Genomic DNA, 20,422 nt, shown 5'->3' on the forward strand with positions numbered 1-20,422 from the left:
ACACAGCCCCCCAGTCACCAATACTGCCAGGAATAAATCCTCCACTCGCCCTGCGTGGGCTCATTCACAGCCCTGTAGTCCGAGGTTGGGCGCTTCCTCTCCGAGACTGAAATGACAAGTGCAAACAGAGCGGGTGTGATGCAGTGAGCCCTCCTTCAAATGTTCTTCTTCTTCCAGGGCAAAAAAAGCAAGACACACACACACACAGCAGTAACAGCAGCTATGTCCAGGGCAATAAAAAGCAAGACAGACAGACAGACAGACAGACACACACACACACACACACACACACACACACACACACACACCAGTAACAGCAGCACACACACAAACACACACACACACCAGTAACAGCAGCTATGTCCTCCTCCCGGTTCTGGTTCCCTCCCGAAAGATGAATTTCTGCCAGCCTCCATCCCTAGAGGGGGTAGCTCTGTAAAATTGGCAGGAGACGTCTGGAAGAAGGCAAGTCCCCCAGGGATTTCAGCACCTAGGCAGAAACGGTTGGGCTTTCCCATTGCCAGCCCCGGGGGTGGCTGGCACCGAGAAGCCTGGATTAAACGCCGCGCGGGGCTGGCGAGGTTGGGGTCGCGGTAACTCCCCAGGCTCTCCTTGCGGGGATCCGGGGGGCCCGGGACCCGGGGCCGGCCCTGCCGCCGCGCCCCGCCCAGCTCTGTCCCCGCAGCCTCGCGGGCTGCCGGGCTTTGTGGTTCGCCCGTGCGGCTGGGCCCCAGCTGGGGGTGTCGTTACGAGCATGTGCAGACAGCAGCCCAAGGTAGAGCGAGCGTGCCGGGCGAGCCCTGAGACTTGCCTTGCAATGCCATGTTTGTGTGTATGCTCTAACTCCCGGAGAGCAATCAGGGAGACGGCTTCCCGGCCGGACTTGGCTGATGTTTTCTTGTTTCTGTTTCAGCCTTCAGGATAATTCCTTCAGCAGCACCGCTGTAACAGAGTAAGTGATTCTTGCCATTAAAATAACACTTTGCATGCCTTTCTCTGGAAGCAACTATCGTGAAGGTATCCTCCACCGTCCCCAGCCGCTCTTCATGTTAGATGCATTGTCTCCTGTAATCTGGGGGCTGTGAAGATCGTGAGAGGTGCTGACTGATGGGGCCCAGAAATCTTTACAATAATCTTTGAAATAGCCTTTTAGCAGCTATGGGAGAGTTATTATAACAAGCTAATTGCTTGCTGGAGCTCAGTGCTCTAAGATTTGAGTTCTTGGAGCTCAGCTTTTTTTTTTTTTTTAATCTATTTGACATGTCAGAAAGGAAGCTTTGTTGTATTTTGCCAACATTGGTGTCACTTTTCATGGAGCATGCTGTATAAATTTACAACAAATAGGAGATAGATGTGAAATGACTTGAGTTGAATTCCCGCATGTGATAAACAGGCTAAACTTATTCTCACCCTCTCTTGTCCACAGATTTTTAAGACACAGTGAACTTTTTTTGGGTGCCCTTTGTCATTTTTGTCTTCTGACCTCAAAGATCTGGCTATAGGAGAAATGAATCATCTTGTCCTCTGGTTAAAGCTGCTGAATGAGACAACTAATATCATTTGAACATGGAATGAAGGAGTATAATATTTTACTCAAGGCCAGCAGTCATAGTATTTTTTATTAGTTATAGTTCATGGTTTTAATTCTTGTCATCCCTTCCTTAATATGTTTTCCTAATACTATACTATACATATATGTTAAAAATGAATATGTAGTATATTTTCCTAATAGTATATGCAATTTATATAAAATGTACATATATACATATATATGAAATACCTATACTTCATTTAGCAGTCTTTCTCTAGACTAACTTGTGATGTTTACTTCTGGGACCTTTTGGTAGAAGTCATTCAACAGCTTTTCAGGGAAACGGGATGTATAAGGTTGTAGACTCAACTATGTTTAAAAAATGGTGCAAGTTTGACAAAGAAAGCCCAGTAACTTGGGAACTGTTTGCTAAAGTTTCCTAAAAGGCAAGTAAATGTGGGAATAGATAGGTGAGTGTCAGGTCTTACCACTGTCACAATGACTTGGTGATGGAGGGGCTGAGATTCTACAGGGCTTCCCAGGCCCTCTTGTTTCCCACATCCTTTTGTTTCTGTGTTTGGATAAGCTGCGCTCTTACTGTGAAGCTTTGGGTTCACTTAAATGGAGTTACTTGAAAAACAACAACCCGGGGTGACTTTAGAAGCTGTCATATACAATATATGCCATATAAAATACTCATTGGGACCCACATCTGTTAATGAGATTGCCGCAACTTTGGTTTTCTAAAAGCCCGAGAGAGGGGGGAGGGATGTGTGCCAAAATATGCAGGCCAAAGATAGGCCTGGACTTCCTCATTCAGGTGCACAGGTGCTGCTCTCCTCCCTGGGCTGGGCTTATAAACACCCAGCGCTTTCTGTGCCTGATTCTTAGGAGCCCTGTGTGGCTGAATCCCCAGAGTCAGCCTCGGGCATAGCAGCTTCAAAATGGAGATACTCAGTTCCAGATGTCACATGGACAATTTTTTTGAAAAGGTTTTACACTTAATTGTGGGGAAAGTCTGGTACCTTATCTCTGGACACTCCTCAAGGCGTTCTGATTGCATAAGATCCTGTTGTTGTTTTCAGAGAAGTGATGGTGATTTATTTTAAAAGGCACTAAGTGACAACTGGAATGCCATCTGGCTAATCTAAAAATCTAAGGAGCATATTTAAAACATACCAAAAGCTTCACAGGTGTAACACAACACAGAGTAGGGTCATTTGAAACTTGTCATTGTGTAATATAACATTTTCTCCTCCCCTCTGTTATATGAAGCATTTTCCTTGGTTCTTGGGGCATTACCCCAAAGCCAACAAGGACCAGGATCACTGTCCTGAGATACAGATGTAGCAGGTGCTCAGCAAATATTTGGGTGTGGTCTTAACATACACAGAGGAGGCACTTGCTTGAAAACTTCCTCTCCCTCCACCCCCATCCCCTCCTACTTCCTCCTAGCCACACTCACTTATTTTCCTTAGTGTCTGAAATTATACCTTGAGATGATTTCTTTTGGATTCAGGCCTCTGGTGGTGACTCTTATTAAAATGGAAATTAAAAAGTCTGTGCCCCTGTGAGGCGGATTCAAGTTGTCATTAATACTTTGATATAAATTATGTTATCAGGTAGTCTAGCCTGGTAGGGTTCAGCCTGGCCGGCTGGGGGTCCTATCAGAGTCAAAGGGGAGGAGAATTGGGAGGGACTCAATGATAGATTTTATTCTCTTCTCGGTTCTTCCCAGGCCCGGCATTGTCTGTGCAGCTCTGGACCAATTCAGTTTCTTTTTCTGCCGAAATTCTTCCAAGATCAGAGTGGCCTTGGCCTTCCGTTCTGTATCTGCAGGGCCCTTTCATCTGTTTTTCCATGGTCATCTCCTATGTTGCCCTGGCTACACCACCGTGTGGAATGAAGCCTGGCCAGCAGTGAATTTTGCAATGAATTAGTTATCATCTGAAGCAGTGGTTCTCAAAACCAACTGATCATCAGTATGAACTGGGGAAGGGAGTTGGGACTTGTGAAAGATCCAGTTTCTCAGGCTTTATCCCAAGGTGGGAACCTAGAATGGGTGATTGTGTTGGAGTCAGCTCAGTGCTGGTCTGGGTTTTGTAAACCTTTAGGTCAGCGTTAAATTTTTAGAAGCATACTAGTTATGTTTGTGTGTGTTTGTGAGGCAATCTGGTTTAAAAATTCACATTTCTGGGCCTCACCCCCAGGGAGCTAGCTGATCTAGTGAGGCTGAGGTACCCGTGGGGCTCACGCCCACTCCCAGGTCATGCTGACGCAAGTGGTTCTGGAAACACACTTGGAGAAATCCCATAGGATTGCAGGCTGCAGCTCTGCTGCTTTGCTTTCAGGAAACACAGTGCTGCTGGGTGAATAGAAGTCCCCTTCCTGGCACAGCTACGTTTTACTAATAACCAATCCGAGGCCTCTCTTCTTATTTGCCCCAAGTCAAAAAAGCGAACTTCTCATGGGCACTTCTTTCACCACCATTATTCTAAGAAACAAGTCCTTCATTCTCCTTCTTTTGTGAGCTTCTGGAATAGAAACTGAAGAGAATGGTTAGTAGGCCCAGTACGGGGGAGCAGAAATACTGTGGTGGCCATTGCTGTCTGCCTGGGATGCAGGGCAGTTCCTTCACCTCTTGTGTGAAGGTGGCCCTTACTTCATTGCATTGTTGGGTTCACTGAGATGCTGTGAAAGAGATGGTGAGCTGGGAAGTACCATAGAGGTTTTTCTTGTTTGTGGTTGACAGAGGGAACAAAACTCCCAATCGGGAAAAAGGTAACAACCCTGAGCATTTCACCAAGGAGTGATTGCAAGGACAAATTATCCATACATCGTCTGGGTAACCACAAATCAAGAACTCTGGGACTTAGAACCTAGTTGATGAGAATGTCAAAGGAAGTGATTTAATAGAGATGTTTTTCACATTTTTTTTTACATAGTCAGAAAAACATTTTATATCACAATCCAACACACCCATATATACATGATTTATTTAAATATGTTCTGTGAAATAACACTTAACCCTTACTATACTGATATTTTCTATTCTATTTCTCTAACAACAGTAACAAAATGATGGTAGCTGCTATCTAATTTCAAGACCTACTAATAGGTCACAATTTACATTTGGAAAAACATTGCACTAGAAGATGCCCAGTTTTGAATATTTAAGGAGATGACTGGTCTTTAAATTCCTGTACTGGGGCTATAATACAGGAATAGAATGCCATGGGCCTCCCACCAGTTGGGCACTTGGTCTGAGCTGATTTTCTTGCCACAGTGGGGATATCTGGCTATGGGTCACCACTGAGGAATCCAGTTTTACAGCTGGGCCCACATTGCACAGGGGGCTCCTGTGCAAGGAATCAGGAGAAGAGTCACAAAGGAGATGTTACTTCAGTAAAACTTAATGGTCTTCATCAGAGCAAATGTACAACCCAACTGAACTAAAAGAGTTTGTGTATGTTTTCATGTACGCCTCTAGACAGATCTGTTTCATTGCTCTATCTCTGTCCTAGGAATTGTGTTTCCTTGAGCAGGAACTGAAGTCATTTAATAGGTCTTAAAATTGGATCAATTAATTACGGTCTGGCCTTGTACTTAAGAAAGCATGGGCAACTTTGTATGTTCTGGTACCGAGTTTCCATTTTTACCTAATTGTACTTTGAAAAGAAAGGTTAATAAATCAAGTGAGGGGGAGAAAAATAAGTTCTTGCCAAATTCCCAAACAATAGGTATTGTTGAGCTCTAGGGTTGAAACTCTGATTGAATCCTAGTTCTCTGGAAGCAAAAATTCTAGATTTCTGTTCTTCACTGATTTTTCTACTTAGCAAGGTTACTTTTAGTGGGAAACATTTTCATGCACATTACAAAGCCTGTATGATCTGTTAAGGTGAATGCCTCTAATGGAGGAGGACGAGGCAATTCTTATGAATTCAATTGTTATTTTCATGAGATGGACAGAATGGTTTACTGACAGTCAAAAACATGAGAAACCAAGAAAATTTAATTATTTTGTTAAAAAGTGTACTGTGTTAAGTTGACTGATTTTTTTTTTTAACTGCTAGCAGGAATAAGGTATTTCAGCAGGCAGAGAGAATTAGGATCTAGATGGCCTTTGTTTAATTCATTAAAGTACATAATTGAAAAGGCATAGTAAGGGAGGAGGACTGGAGCTCTCATCAGTTTCTTCTGTGGATAAGTTACATAACGTTGCAAGTAATGCATATTTAAAAATTGTAAATGATTTCATATAGTATGACTATTATTATTACATTATGGTTATATTTATATATGTACATAGTTACTTATTTTTGTCCACTCATTACATTGTGACTCTATCCGAGCAGGGTCCAGGTCTTTTTCAACTTTGTGTCCTTTAGAAGGAGTGCTACTGGAAGTATGGGTCCCCAAGTTGTTTGTAACTCATCTGAGACAAGGGAAGTACAGAAATAGGGAGTAAGCATTTAAAAACTTCTATGGGAATTTGGCATTCCTGTGACATTTTTTACCAAACTACCATAGTAAATTGGAAATAGAAAACAAACTGGTCAGTTCCTGAGTCCCAAAGAGTTTGAAATGCACAGCCCTAATACCTAGTGAGTACCTGAAAGGCAGTAAATGTTCAGGAAATGCTTATTAAAATATTTCCAGTCTTGCTGAGGGGCCCGAGTTAATGATTCCATTCAATTATTTATTGAATGCCTACTTTGTGGTAGCACTGTGGGCACTGTGCAGTGTATCTAGAAAAAATCATTTCTTTTCATGGAATTAACAACTAATTAAAGAGATGTCAGAGGTACAAAGGAATTACATAGCAGTGTGAGGCAAGATATATAGTTGGTTACCAAAACCTCAGAATAAAGAGTAAACATTTATGTACTAAGGTTTAAAGTAGGTATGTGGCCTGTGGGTGAACTTGGCTGGGAAGGTTCATGGGACTTATGAGACTTCACTTGGGCAGTGAAGGATGAGTAGGAGTTGAAGGTGGAAAAAGCATTCCAGGCTGGAGTGGGGTGGGAATGGCTGAGAAAAGGAACAAAGGCTCCTTCCCACACTCGAGGGAGAGAATGGTCCTACTATAGATTCCCCCAGGTGGTGTGGAACTCTGGAGATGTTTCAATATAGAAGAGCCACGAATTTTTCACTGGGTTATTCCAGAAGTTTCTTGATGAAGAAGGGGATTGAGAAAGTCTGGAGGTCAATGGAGGAAGCCAGTTGGGAGCTGGTGTGGTTTGGGACTGCCTGAGGCAGAGGACATTTCAAGAGGCATATGGGGGAGTCTCTTTTGAGCCAAGGATAACCCACCATTGGTAGGTTAGATGTCCCCTCAAATGCTTTGAACAGTTGGGCCCTTGCCAAGATCTTTTTAGTTTAGGTGTTGCAGAGCAGTGCATGAAAAAAGAGCCTTATGTCTGGTTCTGAGCTTTTAAGATCACATGATGTGACAACATTGGTATCATTAGCCGGTAGACATGCTGGGAATTGGGGCTAGTTTGAGAGAGAGTGGTGAGGGTTGTTCCATTTTTTAGTTTACTGTGCTAATCTAATTCTAGACCCTTGCTGCTTCTGCTGTGGCAGACAGTTGGAACTGATGTGGTTTTGTTCCTTCTCTCCAGGTGTGACGAAGACACAGTCTCCCTACATGAAGACCAGACTGATTGCTCCAGTATCAGGTATGACCCACTATTGCTTGGTTCTTAATTATGAAGGACAGAAACCATGTAGGTCTGGGGTTGTTAGCCTTTTCTTTGAATTATAATTGCTAGTTCTTGTGTCTAAGTTCTTGTAATAAAATATCAGTTCTTAAGGAAGTTTTGTCATGTCCATTTGGGGGTATTCTCCTTAGTACGCAGGACAGTGTCTTTTATTTGGGGAATGCTCAGTAAATGTCAACTGAATTCAATATTGATTATCCCATCTCAATGTTCCCATCATAGACCCTATGGAAGAGGTTATAGATTTATTTACTAAGCATGTCGTTGAGTGTTTGGAGTATGGTCTTGGTCATCAAGGAGTTCATGATATGGCAAAACCTTCATAGTTAACCACTTCTTCCACATTTGCTTTGTTCAGAGCATTTTCGCATACATTTTATTATTTAATCTAAGCAACTGAAAGGAAGCTGATGTTTCCCTCCTCATCCTGGAGGTGGGGAAACTGAGGCTCAGAAGGATTATAGCTCATCCAAACTAACATAGCTACTTTGGGACAGAATTTGGGCTCAGGTCTCTCTGACTCTCAAGTTCATTTGCTGGATAACAAACAATTGTTGAAGGCCTATTTTGTGTGCCAGAAACCAGTCAATGTAGATGATGATGCTACCGTGCATTAAGGGCTATTTTACTAGAGGTAGACAGAGGATTCATTTAGAAGGACCAAATAGCCCAGAGAGGTTTCTGGGATGGATTCCTGAAGAAAATTACAGTAGCACATGACTTTGTGTGTGTGTTTGTGTGTGTGTGGTGAGAGGATATGAGGCTAAGAAAAAGATGATGCTACCAAGCCGAGGGAGCAACTTACTGGAAAGCCACCAGAGGGTAGAGAAAATAGAGTTGTAGGAAGAGCAGACAGTTCAGGATGGTAGGAAGCTTGAGAGACTTTGGGAGTGAGGAGGCCAAGAGTTGATAAGAACTAAAGCTCCGGAAATAAACAAAGACCTGATTTCAAAGGGTTTGTGTACCTCACTAAGGAGTTTGGAATTTATCCTGGAGGTATTGGGGAGGCTAAAAAGAACCCTCAAGTCTTTTCTTTGCAAATAACCACTTGGCTAAAGCCCCATGAAAGTAACAATACCTCTCATTTATTGAGCTGTGGCCTTGAGCCAGCTTTCTATGGTAGGCATTTCACAGGGACTGTATTATCTCTGCAAGGTAGAGAGATACCCATCTTATGGATGAGGGTCAGAGAGGTGATGTGCTGTGGCCCAGGCTACACGACTAATACGCAGGAGGATCTTTTAGACTCATTCACAGTTATGATTGATTCCACTAAGTAGTGGCATAAATTACATAACTCGTACTTTCCTGCTTTGGAGATTCTGAGAAACCAGTAACAGGTTAGAAATATATTTCTAAAGATGACTATTTGTATTTAGGTATTTGTGTAATGAGAGAAAGATGTTTTTTGCTCCCTCACACCCACCTTCCTTGCTTTTCAAGTCGAGGAGGTGATTGAGATGACTTTTATAAAACTTGGGCACCTTGAAAATATATAAAAATGAAGTCCAGGTTTTGTCTTAGGAATGAGTCTATCAGAAGAGTCATTTTAGTTTTGAAACATGACTTTTTCTTTTCTTATCTTAGTGTTCTAGAATCCTCCTTGAATGAGGAACGTTTAGGTTTCCTGTAAAGACAGCTGTTCTCCCTTTTGTTTCTCACCCAGGAGCATAAAGTACGTGGATGAACATTGTTTCCAGTGCGAGAAATGCATTTCACATGAACTAGTACAGTTCCAACTTATGGTTTGATATTGGTTTCCAAATCCATTAGTGACTTAGAATTATTTAAAATTGTAATTGATCTTGGGCCGCCTGGGTGGCTCTGTCGGTTGAGTATCCGACTCGGTTTCAGCTCAGGTCGTGATCTCAGGGTCATGATCTCAGGGTGGTTAGATAGAGCCCCTTGTCAGGCTTCACACTCAGCGCCGAGTTGGCTTGAGATTCTTTCCCCCTTCTTTTCTCCCTCCCCCTCTCTCCCCCCTCTGCCCTCTCTCTTTCTCTCTCTAAAAATAAATAAATAAATAAAATCATAAATTATAATTGATTTTAAGGGAAAATATTAACCAGTGTCACTGGCACAGACTTTCGATTTCATTTTTTTCAGTTATTAATATTGAAGAATTATTTCACTTGTTGGGTTCTCCTTTACCAGGCATTATGAGGTTTGTCCTGAGGCTTAAAATTAATTATTTCACATAGTTTTATTTCCACACCTTGCCCAACTCCACCCTGGTCATGCTCCAGAATTCCTATCCTGATGTTTGTTTTGATCTTTTCCCAGAGGCTGACTGGAGTTCATCCTCCTGATATCAGTTTAGTGAATTTAATCTCCGCTTTATTTGTGAAAAGGCATCTTGAACAGTGGGCATAGAAATCCTTTCTTTGCTGGTCTTGTCTCTTGGCTTTTTGTGTCCTTGGGCTACAAGGAATTGCTTCTTATCTGACCTTGCCAAAATCTTTTATGGATGCTCGGATTCAGGAGCAGGAGGGAAAACACCACTGAGGGGAAGTGGTCTCCCCCTAGAGAATTACATGATCTAGTACCAAATGATTGCCAGTGGATTAAGGATGACAATATTAATTGTATAAAGAGAACACCCCATTTGGTTATATCCCTGAATTCTTAGCAAAATAAGAAAATAAATGCATCTAGATTTAACAGGGACTAATGGCTTCAAATAAAAGTGTTATGTCACTACTTCTGAGGAAATTGAAACAGTAGGGTTATATTGTATGAATTTAATTGGTTAGTGAAAATTAAAAGTGCCATTCCAGCACTAAATGTGTGAAGGTGACACCAGCCCATTTAGTCACCTCCAGCAATTCCACACTGATGGGACCTGGACAAGAATCTTTGAGTGTGGTTGTTCAGATTGTTTGGTTGGGTAAAACATGGCCCTTGTTTTATATTTTATCTGAGTAGCATGTTTCCTATCAAAATAGAACCTGTTAAACTTCTCGAGGCCTTTGAAAATAGTAGGGACATGATTCTAAACATGCCAGTGAGGAGGAAGTATCATGCCTTGAATCAAGTACATATATGCAGGAGAGATTGAAGACCTACCTACCACTCCAGGTCTCTGGGTGAATAAGCCCTTCTCAGGCACTTCATTTAATCTTTGAGTTTTAGAGTTTTTTCTCTTTTCTTTTCCTTCCTTCCTTCTTTTCTTTTTTTGTCTTTTTTAGAGAGAGGAGGGGGGGTAAGAGAGAATCCTAAGCAGGCTCCACACCCTGCTCATAGCCGTCCTGGAGCTTGATCTCCTGACCCTGAGATCATGACCTGACCCACCCAGGTGCCCCTGAGTTCTAGAGTCTTAATCTATAAAACCGGACTGACAATCTCTAATCTGATTCTCACATTTTTGTCAGAGGAAAAAAAATACATACATGAAAGCATCTTGAAGTGAAAAATTTAAAAAAATATGATAGTATGCACAAAGTTACAACTACAAAAAAGAAGTATGTATCCACTAGTAAAGATTAGAAGGGAATGTGGAGTGATCTAAACAGTGAAATTCACATTTCTTAGGTTCTTGTTCCTGTGAAACTAAGTCCACCCCACACATTTTGCTAGTTACCATATAAATAGAGCAGCAATGAGTGTGCCAGCCCCGCTTTCCCGCAGCAGCTTATTACTTTTTTGGGTGCTTTCTAAATTGGGTCTTTCCTGTTTTAGAGATGAAGACAATAAAGAAAACTACCCCGACGCCGGGGCTCTCCTAGAGGAGCCCGCGCCGCCGCCGTGGCGCGCGCCGCCGCAGCATGTAGAGCAGACGGTGCTGGTGGACGGCGTGCTGCGACCCAGCATGGGCAACTTCAAGTCCCGGAAGCCCAAGACCCTGCTCAAGGCGGAGAGCGGGAGGAGCCACGGAGAAAGTCAGGTAGCGGGCTCTACCACCTCAGGCCTTTGCCGAATGGGCGCTTCTCCCGCGAGGGCACCGCTCTGGCGGGCAGTGTGAGCGCGTTATTTTGCAGGAGGTGGTTAGTGAGCTTGACGGGTCAGTGCGCCTACCGCCGGCCTGGGACGCACGGAGGGCACCCCCAGCGCAGTGTGCTCAGCAGGCTGGTAATTTAGCGCCCTTTCCAACGGACCCCTAAAAGCCTGGGCTTTGCTATTGGTTCAGAGGAGCGGCTGCATTCTTGCAGGGGAGAGTGGAGGAGGATCTCCAGCCATCTTCACTTAAACCCAGGTCATGTAGCTCTTGCCCCAAACTTGATTTCTTCTTAGCAAATCAAAAATCCCTAGTTTACCCGGATCCACTCACCTTAGCCTGCCCTTTAGAAGACTTGGGTAAATATTCAAGTGCGCATGTGCTTGTGTGTGTGTGGGTGTGTGGGTGGGTGGTATCAGGTTCTTTGAGGTCAATTAAGTATTTAAATGAATGAATGTAGCAATTTTTTTTAACTTGATTTGGGTAGTACATTAATATTTTATAATTTTTAAAAAAATACTTTCTCTAGTTGTAGAGGGATGTGGCAAAGAATGTGATGTTTTTAAATCTTAGAAAACTCCTTAAATAATTTATGACGCTTTTTAAAAAAAAGATTAAATGAATATAGTCCACTTTTACTTTACTAGGAGATTAATGAGATTATACTTGTAATGCACCTAATACAGTTTTGGGGACATGGGTGCTTCATTAATGTTAACTTTGCTTTTTTGTTAACATTTAAACCTTAAAAATAATGTGGGAGGTTCTACATGTAACAGATTAATTGTATAACTTTAAGTCCAATCCTATATAGCGAGTGGGCACCAGGTAATCTTCCTGTTAGAACAACTTTGGCTGAACACTTTATTTGGCCCTGTCATTTTCTTATTTGTCTTGTGATGTTTATCTCATTTCTTCCTTGGCATTAGGACCTCTTATTTAGTCAGTTAATTTTGCAATAAATTGAAAGTGCCCTCTGCATTCATAAAGCTGTGTTGTAATTATTTTAAACTAAGTTGAGTTTCAGACAGAAGTGAATGGGAAATACTATTTGAGTTATGATAAACTTGAGACTCTACCTATTACTGAATGCACTCAGCACTTAATCTGATTAGGAGTATGGTGTTGGGGAGGATACAGGTACCCAAAGGGCTGCCCCCAGAGTCTGACGAGTCTCAGGGAGGCTCTGATCTTTAATCTCCTGCTAAGGGTCACCTCTGACACTTTTTGCATTGAGTGACCAGCCGTGTCTCCTAGAGTGCCTTCTTTCTTGTCATCCTATAGCCTGGCTCTCAGAAATTACACAGTTGTCAGTTGTAATAAGGTGCTAAATGGGGCCTGTAATTCCAATCCATTGCTCACACACACACAGGAAGATTTCTGGGGAGAGATATGCTTGTATTATCTTTGCTTATAGTACATCATTGGACTCCTGGACTGCAGGTAAAATTTCCAGTTCATTCCTAACATTGCTATCCACACAATGAGATCTCCCCCTCCAGTGACTAAGGGAACTTTGATAATAATATTTTAGATCTTCCATATTTGGGAGAAATATGAAACGCATTTCATTCTTCCTATTTTCTTTGGGAGAGAGAATTAACATTGGTTGAGTATTGAGCAAGAACTGAATCTATAAATACTCTATAAATAATACTATTAATAAAATCAGCTAACATGTATTCAAGTATTTACTGTGTTCCAGGCATGTACCATGTTTTACCATAATCCCATGGAATGGGTATTATTATCTTTTTTTGAAAATGGAAAAACTAAGGATTAGAGGGATTACATAACCTCTTTAAACAGATTTGGAAGAACTTGAGTGGAAGGTCTTTTCCATAAAAGCACAGTGTTTCTAAGAAGAGGTACGCGGATCTTCCATCTATAAGTCTAGTGATTTATCTAATCCCGTATACTATGCACACCTTAATTTTTATATAAAATCCATGGTTTCGCTTTGGAATTTTTTTTCCTTTGCCGATATATTGTGCTTTTAGCCAATAATTACTTATTTAGAAAAGATTACTTTGGGGAGAATTTTGTAAGTGTATTTTTTTTTTTCTGCCTTAAAGTTTTGTGATATTGACCACAGAAGCTAGACAAAGTTTGGGTAAATGTTAGCTCCATAGGATGCAAGGTTCTTAAGGTCATTGATTCAGTCCTTCTTGTCTATCTTTAGATTTGTAGCATTTGGTAGTCACTCAGTATTATATGTTGAGTAATTCAAAACTGGTTAAGAGAGGTGCATAGATAATTGTATCATCTTTTTTGTGTGTGAAATGTAGGTGTAATCTTATTCAGTTGTGAAAAGTTACATTTAAAAGAATATAATCATGACTCTCCTACAGATCTGAGATAAAGATGTATCAAAAATTATATTTAAATTATTAATGAAGGAATCAGTAAGATATTACAACCAGTTCAAAAGAGAATGCAAAGTATCACATATTTGTAGTGTGACAAGGAATACAGAGATAAATTTACAAATGGACATAAAATTGGCAAAACTTATAGTACCCATTGGTGATAATTATTTTCCCTTGGATATGAGGAATTATTTGCATTGCCATCAATATCTACAAGTTCACTTCTGTGTCTACAGCCTTGTAAAATAGCCTAGTCATAGAAAGACAAAAGCAAAGATTATCCAGATGGATGAGTTAGCCAGGACATCCACTAGATTTCAAAGTCATTCATAGTTTTTCTTTTCATTCTTCTCCTCCCCCTTGTGATCGTAAGAATCTCAAAGAAAGATTATTCTTAATCACAAATTAAGGCTAGTCTCATTAAGTGTGGCCTGAGTATTTACCTAGGCATAACAAGAGTGTTAATTTACCATATAGCTCTTCTTAAGCATGCTTTGCAAAATCTAAAGCCATTCACTGTTGAATAATTACAATATTAACTTTTCTCTGTGGGTTTTCATGAGGAATCTCAGATTGAATTTTCAATGCCTCTATTATTTGCAATCCCAAGGCAAGGAGCTAAGTTCAAGAAACTCTCTCCACTATATTTCAGCAGCAGTACCTATGCATTTGGATATATTCCTCTCTTCTTGAGGTCCCCAAAATAACATTAAGTTTCTAGCTTGCCAGGAAGTGATCTTTACCACCTGTAAGGTTGGACCCTGTAAGCCAGGTAGCAGGCCAGTTATCCTAGGAGGCCTCTGTAGGCATTGGCTGCATAGGTAAACTCATATTCGTTCGTTCCTTCAAAGTGGTCTGTTCTACATGATTCAGTGAAAGTCCTTCTCAAGATGGCATTCCAGGCAAGATATTGGTTGCATAACAGATTTTTCAATTTTATTCTGGTAATAAGGAAGACAGATTATTATTGAATATATGAAATAACCCCATTGCAATGAAAAGTAAGGATGCAGGGTGAGTTTCTGAACTCCGCGGCCAGTGAGACTCAGATAACACTTTTAAATGTTTCAGTTTACATAAATGGAATGGTTTATAAAATATATAATTATTATTCACGTATGGTGAGGCCAGTAGATGAGAAATTTTCTGCCATTTGAAAAGATTCCTACTCCTAGTTCTCAAGGGGAAAGGGAGCATGCCACACTGTGCAGGGCCACGGAGGGAAAGGGAGCATGCCACACTGTACAGGGCCATGGAGGGAAAGGGAGCATGCCACACTGTGCAGGGCCATGGAGGGAAAGCACCAGGGTTAGTCAGGAAGCAGAAAGGACAGGTGGAAAGCAAGGCAGAAGCCTTTATGTGGTTTCAATGGGAAAGGCAAGGCGAGGCAGTGTAAAGCAGTCTTAGGATTGACTAGTTTGATTCATTTCAGTAGAATTTGAGGTATAGGGACTCTCTGGTACCTGGTTCAGATGAGTAGGGCAGAGGAATATTGCCTTCTGGAGTGTATGAGCCAGATAGAAGAATTGGTTCCAAGGATGGACTCTGGATTGGTTAGTTTGCATGTGAAAGGTTCTCTCCTGGGCAAGTCATTTATGTTCTAAGAATTGGCTAGCCCTGGGAGAATTTACTTCCCAGTAAGTGGGGCTCTAGAGGCCAGAGCATCAAGAATACAGAAAATAATAAAATATAGTTAATACAAGAATCTACTAAATTGTGAGGTGAAGTAGAGAAAGGACTTTCTTATAGATCCAGTAAATAGAACATTAAAATAACAATATTCTAAACAAATAACTACAGTAAAATTTCCCTTCTCAGTCCATTCAGTCTTATGCAATTAATTTTTGTTCCTATTGACCTTGCGTTAGCATGAGCATAATGCTGTCTTGACAAAAGTTTTATAACTTTGGTGTCATCAGGTTCCTGTACCCAAGAGTCTGTCCTTGAAAATGTCAATGGTTTGAAGCATCTGAGACAGTTGAAAGTATTCTTTGTTGAAAACTCTGGCTTGAAGCTGGTAGTAGCACCTGCAGGCAATCATCTAAGGAAAACAAGGATGTATAGATGACAGGAACTGAAACTGGTTGTGATCAATTTATGAATCATTTTCAAATGTGAAAAGTCTGATGAGAGCTCATAATAAGAATAATGAATAGATGTGACATGCAAAACAAGATAATAAAATCATTGCCCCCAAATTAGACAGAATGTTTCAAAGGATAATGAGTTAGTCTATTTTTAAAGGAGTCAGGGAGTTTACTTCTGATTTTACAAAAATAGATGAATGTAATTTTTACAGAGGGAAAAACCTAGCGATATAAGAACATGCCAAGAATGGAAAGTCAAATATTCATTAAGTCTGGTGTATGTCCTAGACATCTGCATTTTTATTAAACTCCGTAGGAAAATCTGAGGTACACCTCTGATTGAAAAACACTAGCCTGGATGTTGCTAGATTCAAATGGAAGAATTAAAGCTGTGAACAAGTCAGCATTTTAAATAATAACCATAATTATCCCTGATAATACTATAGCGTTGTTGGCTAATATCATCAGGCAAAATGCCACAAGGACTTGAACAAGTATAGAAGTTGATAGAGCTATTTCATAAGAGTTTCAATCACAGGGTAAATGTAACAATCAGCCGATTTACCATACACTGTGGTAGAGACAGTGGTTCTGTTTGTAAAGCTGGACTTATTTGGGGGCACTGAAGCTTATGCTTCAAATCCTGCTCAATTCTTCTTGTCACCATCAAGATACAGTTCTGACTGGTTTGCTCTGATCATCATTCCCTAAAAGCACCTGTGAAGACCCTGTGGGCACAACATTTATGACTTAGAAATAACCCTCTTTGAAACTGAACAGAACCATTGTAAATGTTTAGCTATTGCCATTCTGGGTTCTCTTGTCACAAAGTTTGTGTTCAGCACCCAGAGTGGATCTGCAATCTGATCCTAACCAGGTTGGGAATGGAGATATGGGTAAGGGAGAAGGGGCCAGATGGTAGCTGTTGAAAGTTTTGATCTTTCATACCTTTCTGATCAATCCCAAAATCAGATTCAGAAATTTTACTTTTGGAGGATCAGATTCAAATCTCACTCTGAGCAACTTGCCTCCTGGTCTTGCCATTTCTCTGAGGAGCCCCGGGTGAAGTAGCAGAATCTGAGGTTTTGTGTGCATGTATGAATGATTAATTAATTTTGCACCCACTAGATTTGAGTGATTTAAAAGAAGAAGGCTTTAAGTATATTTGCTGATCCAATAAAAGTCCAGGAATCTGGAAGACAATGCAGGAATGTCCTCAAGGAAGTTAAGATATTAGAAATAAGGAGACTATTTGAACCAAGATCAATTGCAGTTTTCTTTGCTGCTTCCTTATCCCTCTCTTACTTAGATGCTGGACTATAAAAAAAGAATGGCTTGGATAGGAACCATACAATGATTTGTCTTCTGAAAGGTCAGGTTTTATTGATGCTTTGATATGATTAACTTGAAGATAAAATAGGACTTGTGAGTTTGTGTTAAAGCAGAAATTCTTTATCAAAGTAGTTTATTACTCTTTCTAGGGAGGAGAATTTATTGAAGGCAATAGATTATATGTGTTGTAATATTTTGTGATATATTACACAAAATATGGAAGGTAGATGAAATGGGTGTAGGTAGTCAAAAGATATAGACTTACAGATAGAAAATAAGTAAGTCCTGGGGATATAGTGTACAGCATGGTTACTATGAATGTTGCTAAGACAGTAGGTCTTAAAAGTTTTCATCACAAGAAAAAAAATTATAACTATGTATGGTGATGGATGTTAACTTGACATTGTGGTGATCATTTCACAATATATACATATATTGAATCATTATGTTGTACACTTGAAGCTAATGTAATGTTATGTGTCATTTATATCACAATAAAATTTTAGGTGTGCCTTATTATATCTCATTATGACTAACAGTGACCTCTGGAGATTTCATCTCTCCCCTTTAGAATATCTGGGTAATTTGTCATCTTGGAAAACTTTGGGCTTGATTTACTGTGAGACTCCCTCCACACATACTTTCTGTTTATTATGTGTGACCGCCAGTCTTGATCAGGCTTTCCTGTTCTTGGTATAATATCTACCTTTTTCTAGAACTATTTGTTTCACATTAATTTCTTTTTCTTTTTAAAGATTTTATTTATTTATTTGACAGAGAGAGACACAGCGAGAGAGGGAACATAAGCAGGGGGAGTAGGAGAGGGAGAAGCAGGCCTCCTGCAGAGCAGGGAGCCTGATGCGGGGCTCGATCCCAGGACCCCGGGATCATGACCTGAGCTGAAGGCAGACGCTTAATGACTGAGCCACCCAGGTGCCCGTTTCACATTAATTTCTTATATTCACACTTTCCTGATTACTCAATAAAATGTATAAACCCACTATTTAATTTAAAAAATCCATTTATTGACATTCCCCTACTGATTAAAAATAACATATCCAGTTTTAAAAAAGGCAATAGATTGGGCGCCTGGGTGGTTCATTTGGTTAAGCGACTGCCTTCAGCTCAAGTCATGATCCTGGAGTCCCAGGATCGAGTCCCGCATCAGGCTCCCTGCACAGCAGGGAGTCTGCTTCTCCCTCTGACCCTCCCCCCTCTCATGTGCTCTCTCTCTTTCTCTCTCAAATAAATAAATAAAAAATCTAAAAAAAATAAAAAAAAATTAAAAAGGCAATAGATTATGTATATTGTAATATTTTGTGAAAAATTAAAAAGAATTCTATATTACTATAGTATTAATCCCTAACAACCTGATTTGGGGATGATTAGACTTGACTAACAGAACCAACTTCCTGTATTGGACCTCATAACTATCCAGAGGGCATTTAGATTTAGCATTGGTAGATTAAGTCTTACCATCTTCACTCCCTACCAGTTGGCATCAGGCAATGCACCAACCTTCTGTCCTCCACTCTGGTGGCTATTTTAGCAGAAGACAAACACTAGGAGGCTATATAGAGAGCTTTTCTGCAGTGAGCTGTGTACTGCAATCATGCTGCTAATCCACTTCCTTGGGGAGACCAGCTGTTCCATCTGGTGTACATCAGCATTAGGTTTCCTCCGTTTGGCTCCAGTAGATGTGTTAAGAGGCTGGAAAGGAATCTAGGTCTGACTGTGAAATTTGCATTTTAATTTTTCTGTGGAAATGAAAACCCCCTAAACACTTTTCAGGCAAAATAACCTAACTATGAAGTATTTACTATATTTCTATTTTTAGAGAGTCTAGGTCTAATTCTTTCTGTGTTAGATTCTAAATTAAAAGATAATAGTTAATTCTGGGTCATTCACCACCCCCCCCAAAGGAACTAAGATTCTGTGTCGAATTATAGATCTACTTTATGTACATTTTTCTTAATGTGTTATTGAACCACTAAGCAAGTGCAAACTATAAAGCAAGAAAACCAGTACAGCTGATTGACTTTGAAATTGAGAGCACCAGAAAGCTAAAATGAACTTCAAATAGAATTTCACTTGCTTTTCGGTGATAGGAAGACATTAAATGTCAATGTCTTTACTTAAAGTTCTGAATATGCCTTTGAAGGCTTGCTTTTTGGAGTGTGTTAAAAGGATGAATTCATTGTGCTTCTAACAACTGGCCTTAGATAATTGTTTTGACATAGGAGTTCATGTTGCATTATTTCTCTTACATGGTTTTGCAGGTGCAGTATAGAGATTTTACATCAATTCCTGCTATGGATTTTTTGGAATATTTTTCACTGGTCAGAAAGAACAGTGTTCCTTTGGGTTTTTTTCCAAGTCCCCCTTCACTTCTCCAATAGTAAAATGGTTGAGATTCAGGGAGGACAGAAATCTGAGAAATTCAGTGTCTTTCAAAGTGAGGCTGTCTAAGTTGATGTTTGGGTTCCTGGTTTCTCACAGTGTATCAGATTCTGATACGCCTCTTTGAAATAATAACTGATCTGTTGTTAAATGACTAAGTTGATAAAAAAAAAAGTTATTTTTAGGAGGGAACCTGGAATATTTGTAAAATAACTTTTACTTTTTTTTTAAATAATAAATATATTCTGCTTAACTACTGTCATGAAGGACTCTTAAAATTGAGTGATGTGACTTGTTTGCCTGGGCATTAAATCTCAAAAGTTAAAAAGAAATGTCACTCAGATGGAGTTTGTGTTCAAAACAACATAACTGGTTTGAGACAAGTTTACAGGCAAGGGGAAATTTGAAAGTTTGGCATTGTAGTACTCGGGTCCCCATTATCTAATTGATATTCCACCTATGATGAAGTTACAGAAGAATTCTCCTTAAAAAATGAAGAAGGTATTGATGGTATTGGTTCTTCTGAGTGTAGCAACAGAGAATGGCAAGAACTGATCTCTACTTATATGCTTCCTGGAATATTTAACAGATATGCAGATGGCTTCCACACAGAATGGCTCTTAAAATTGCCTTGTTATGCCTCTTCCTCTGCATCTTTTGCATAGATAAATTCTGAATTAAAGAAGTTCCAATTTTCATGACGTTGCTCCAAAGATGGCTTCTAACATTATATAGCCTTATAAATTCAGCCCATAGTCAAGACCTACCAATTCATGGAAAGAAGAGTAACATCCATGGGACATCTTTGTCCCTATTGGCACCTGCTACCTCTCTATGGGGTTCTGAGTTTTGTTCCTCTACTATGCAGAAATTTCTTTTAATAAATCCCAGGGCTAATTACTTGAATCATAGTATAGTGAGGTAGTGAAGAGCACGGTCTGTAGGTCCACATGATTATGGGTTCAAGTTCCTTCTCAGCCACTTAACTTTCTCTATGATTTTAAGCATTTACTTACCAGCTCTTTAAGTGTCTGTTTTCCATCTAT

At 40.2% G+C, this 20,422-nt stretch overlaps 1 protein-coding gene across 5 annotated transcripts in view; it reads left to right on the forward strand.

Annotated features, from left to right (window-relative positions):
- Positions 1-570: 570 nt before the first annotated feature.
- Positions 571-20,422, forward strand: part of FAM13C (family with sequence similarity 13 member C) — a 169,392-nt gene continuing 149,540 nt past the window's right edge. For 4 of the 5 annotated variants that reach the window (XM_073886244.1, XM_073886245.1, XM_073886242.1 and 1 more), the window contains exons 1-3: positions 789-952; positions 7,156-7,212; positions 10,933-11,137. In XM_073886244.1, the coding sequence (XP_073742345.1) occupies positions 891-952; positions 7,156-7,212; positions 10,933-11,137 (324 nt within the window). In that variant the 5' untranslated portion in view covers positions 789-890. The other variant, XM_073886246.1, reaches the window with a different exon arrangement.

Source organism: Callorhinus ursinus, unplaced genomic scaffold (genome assembly GCF_003265705.2).
Source record: "Callorhinus ursinus isolate GAN/ISIS: 27379988/994484 unplaced genomic scaffold, GSC_fseal_2.0 scaffold69, whole genome shotgun sequence".
Classification (NCBI taxonomy): Eukaryota; Metazoa; Chordata; class Mammalia; order Carnivora; family Otariidae; genus Callorhinus; species Callorhinus ursinus.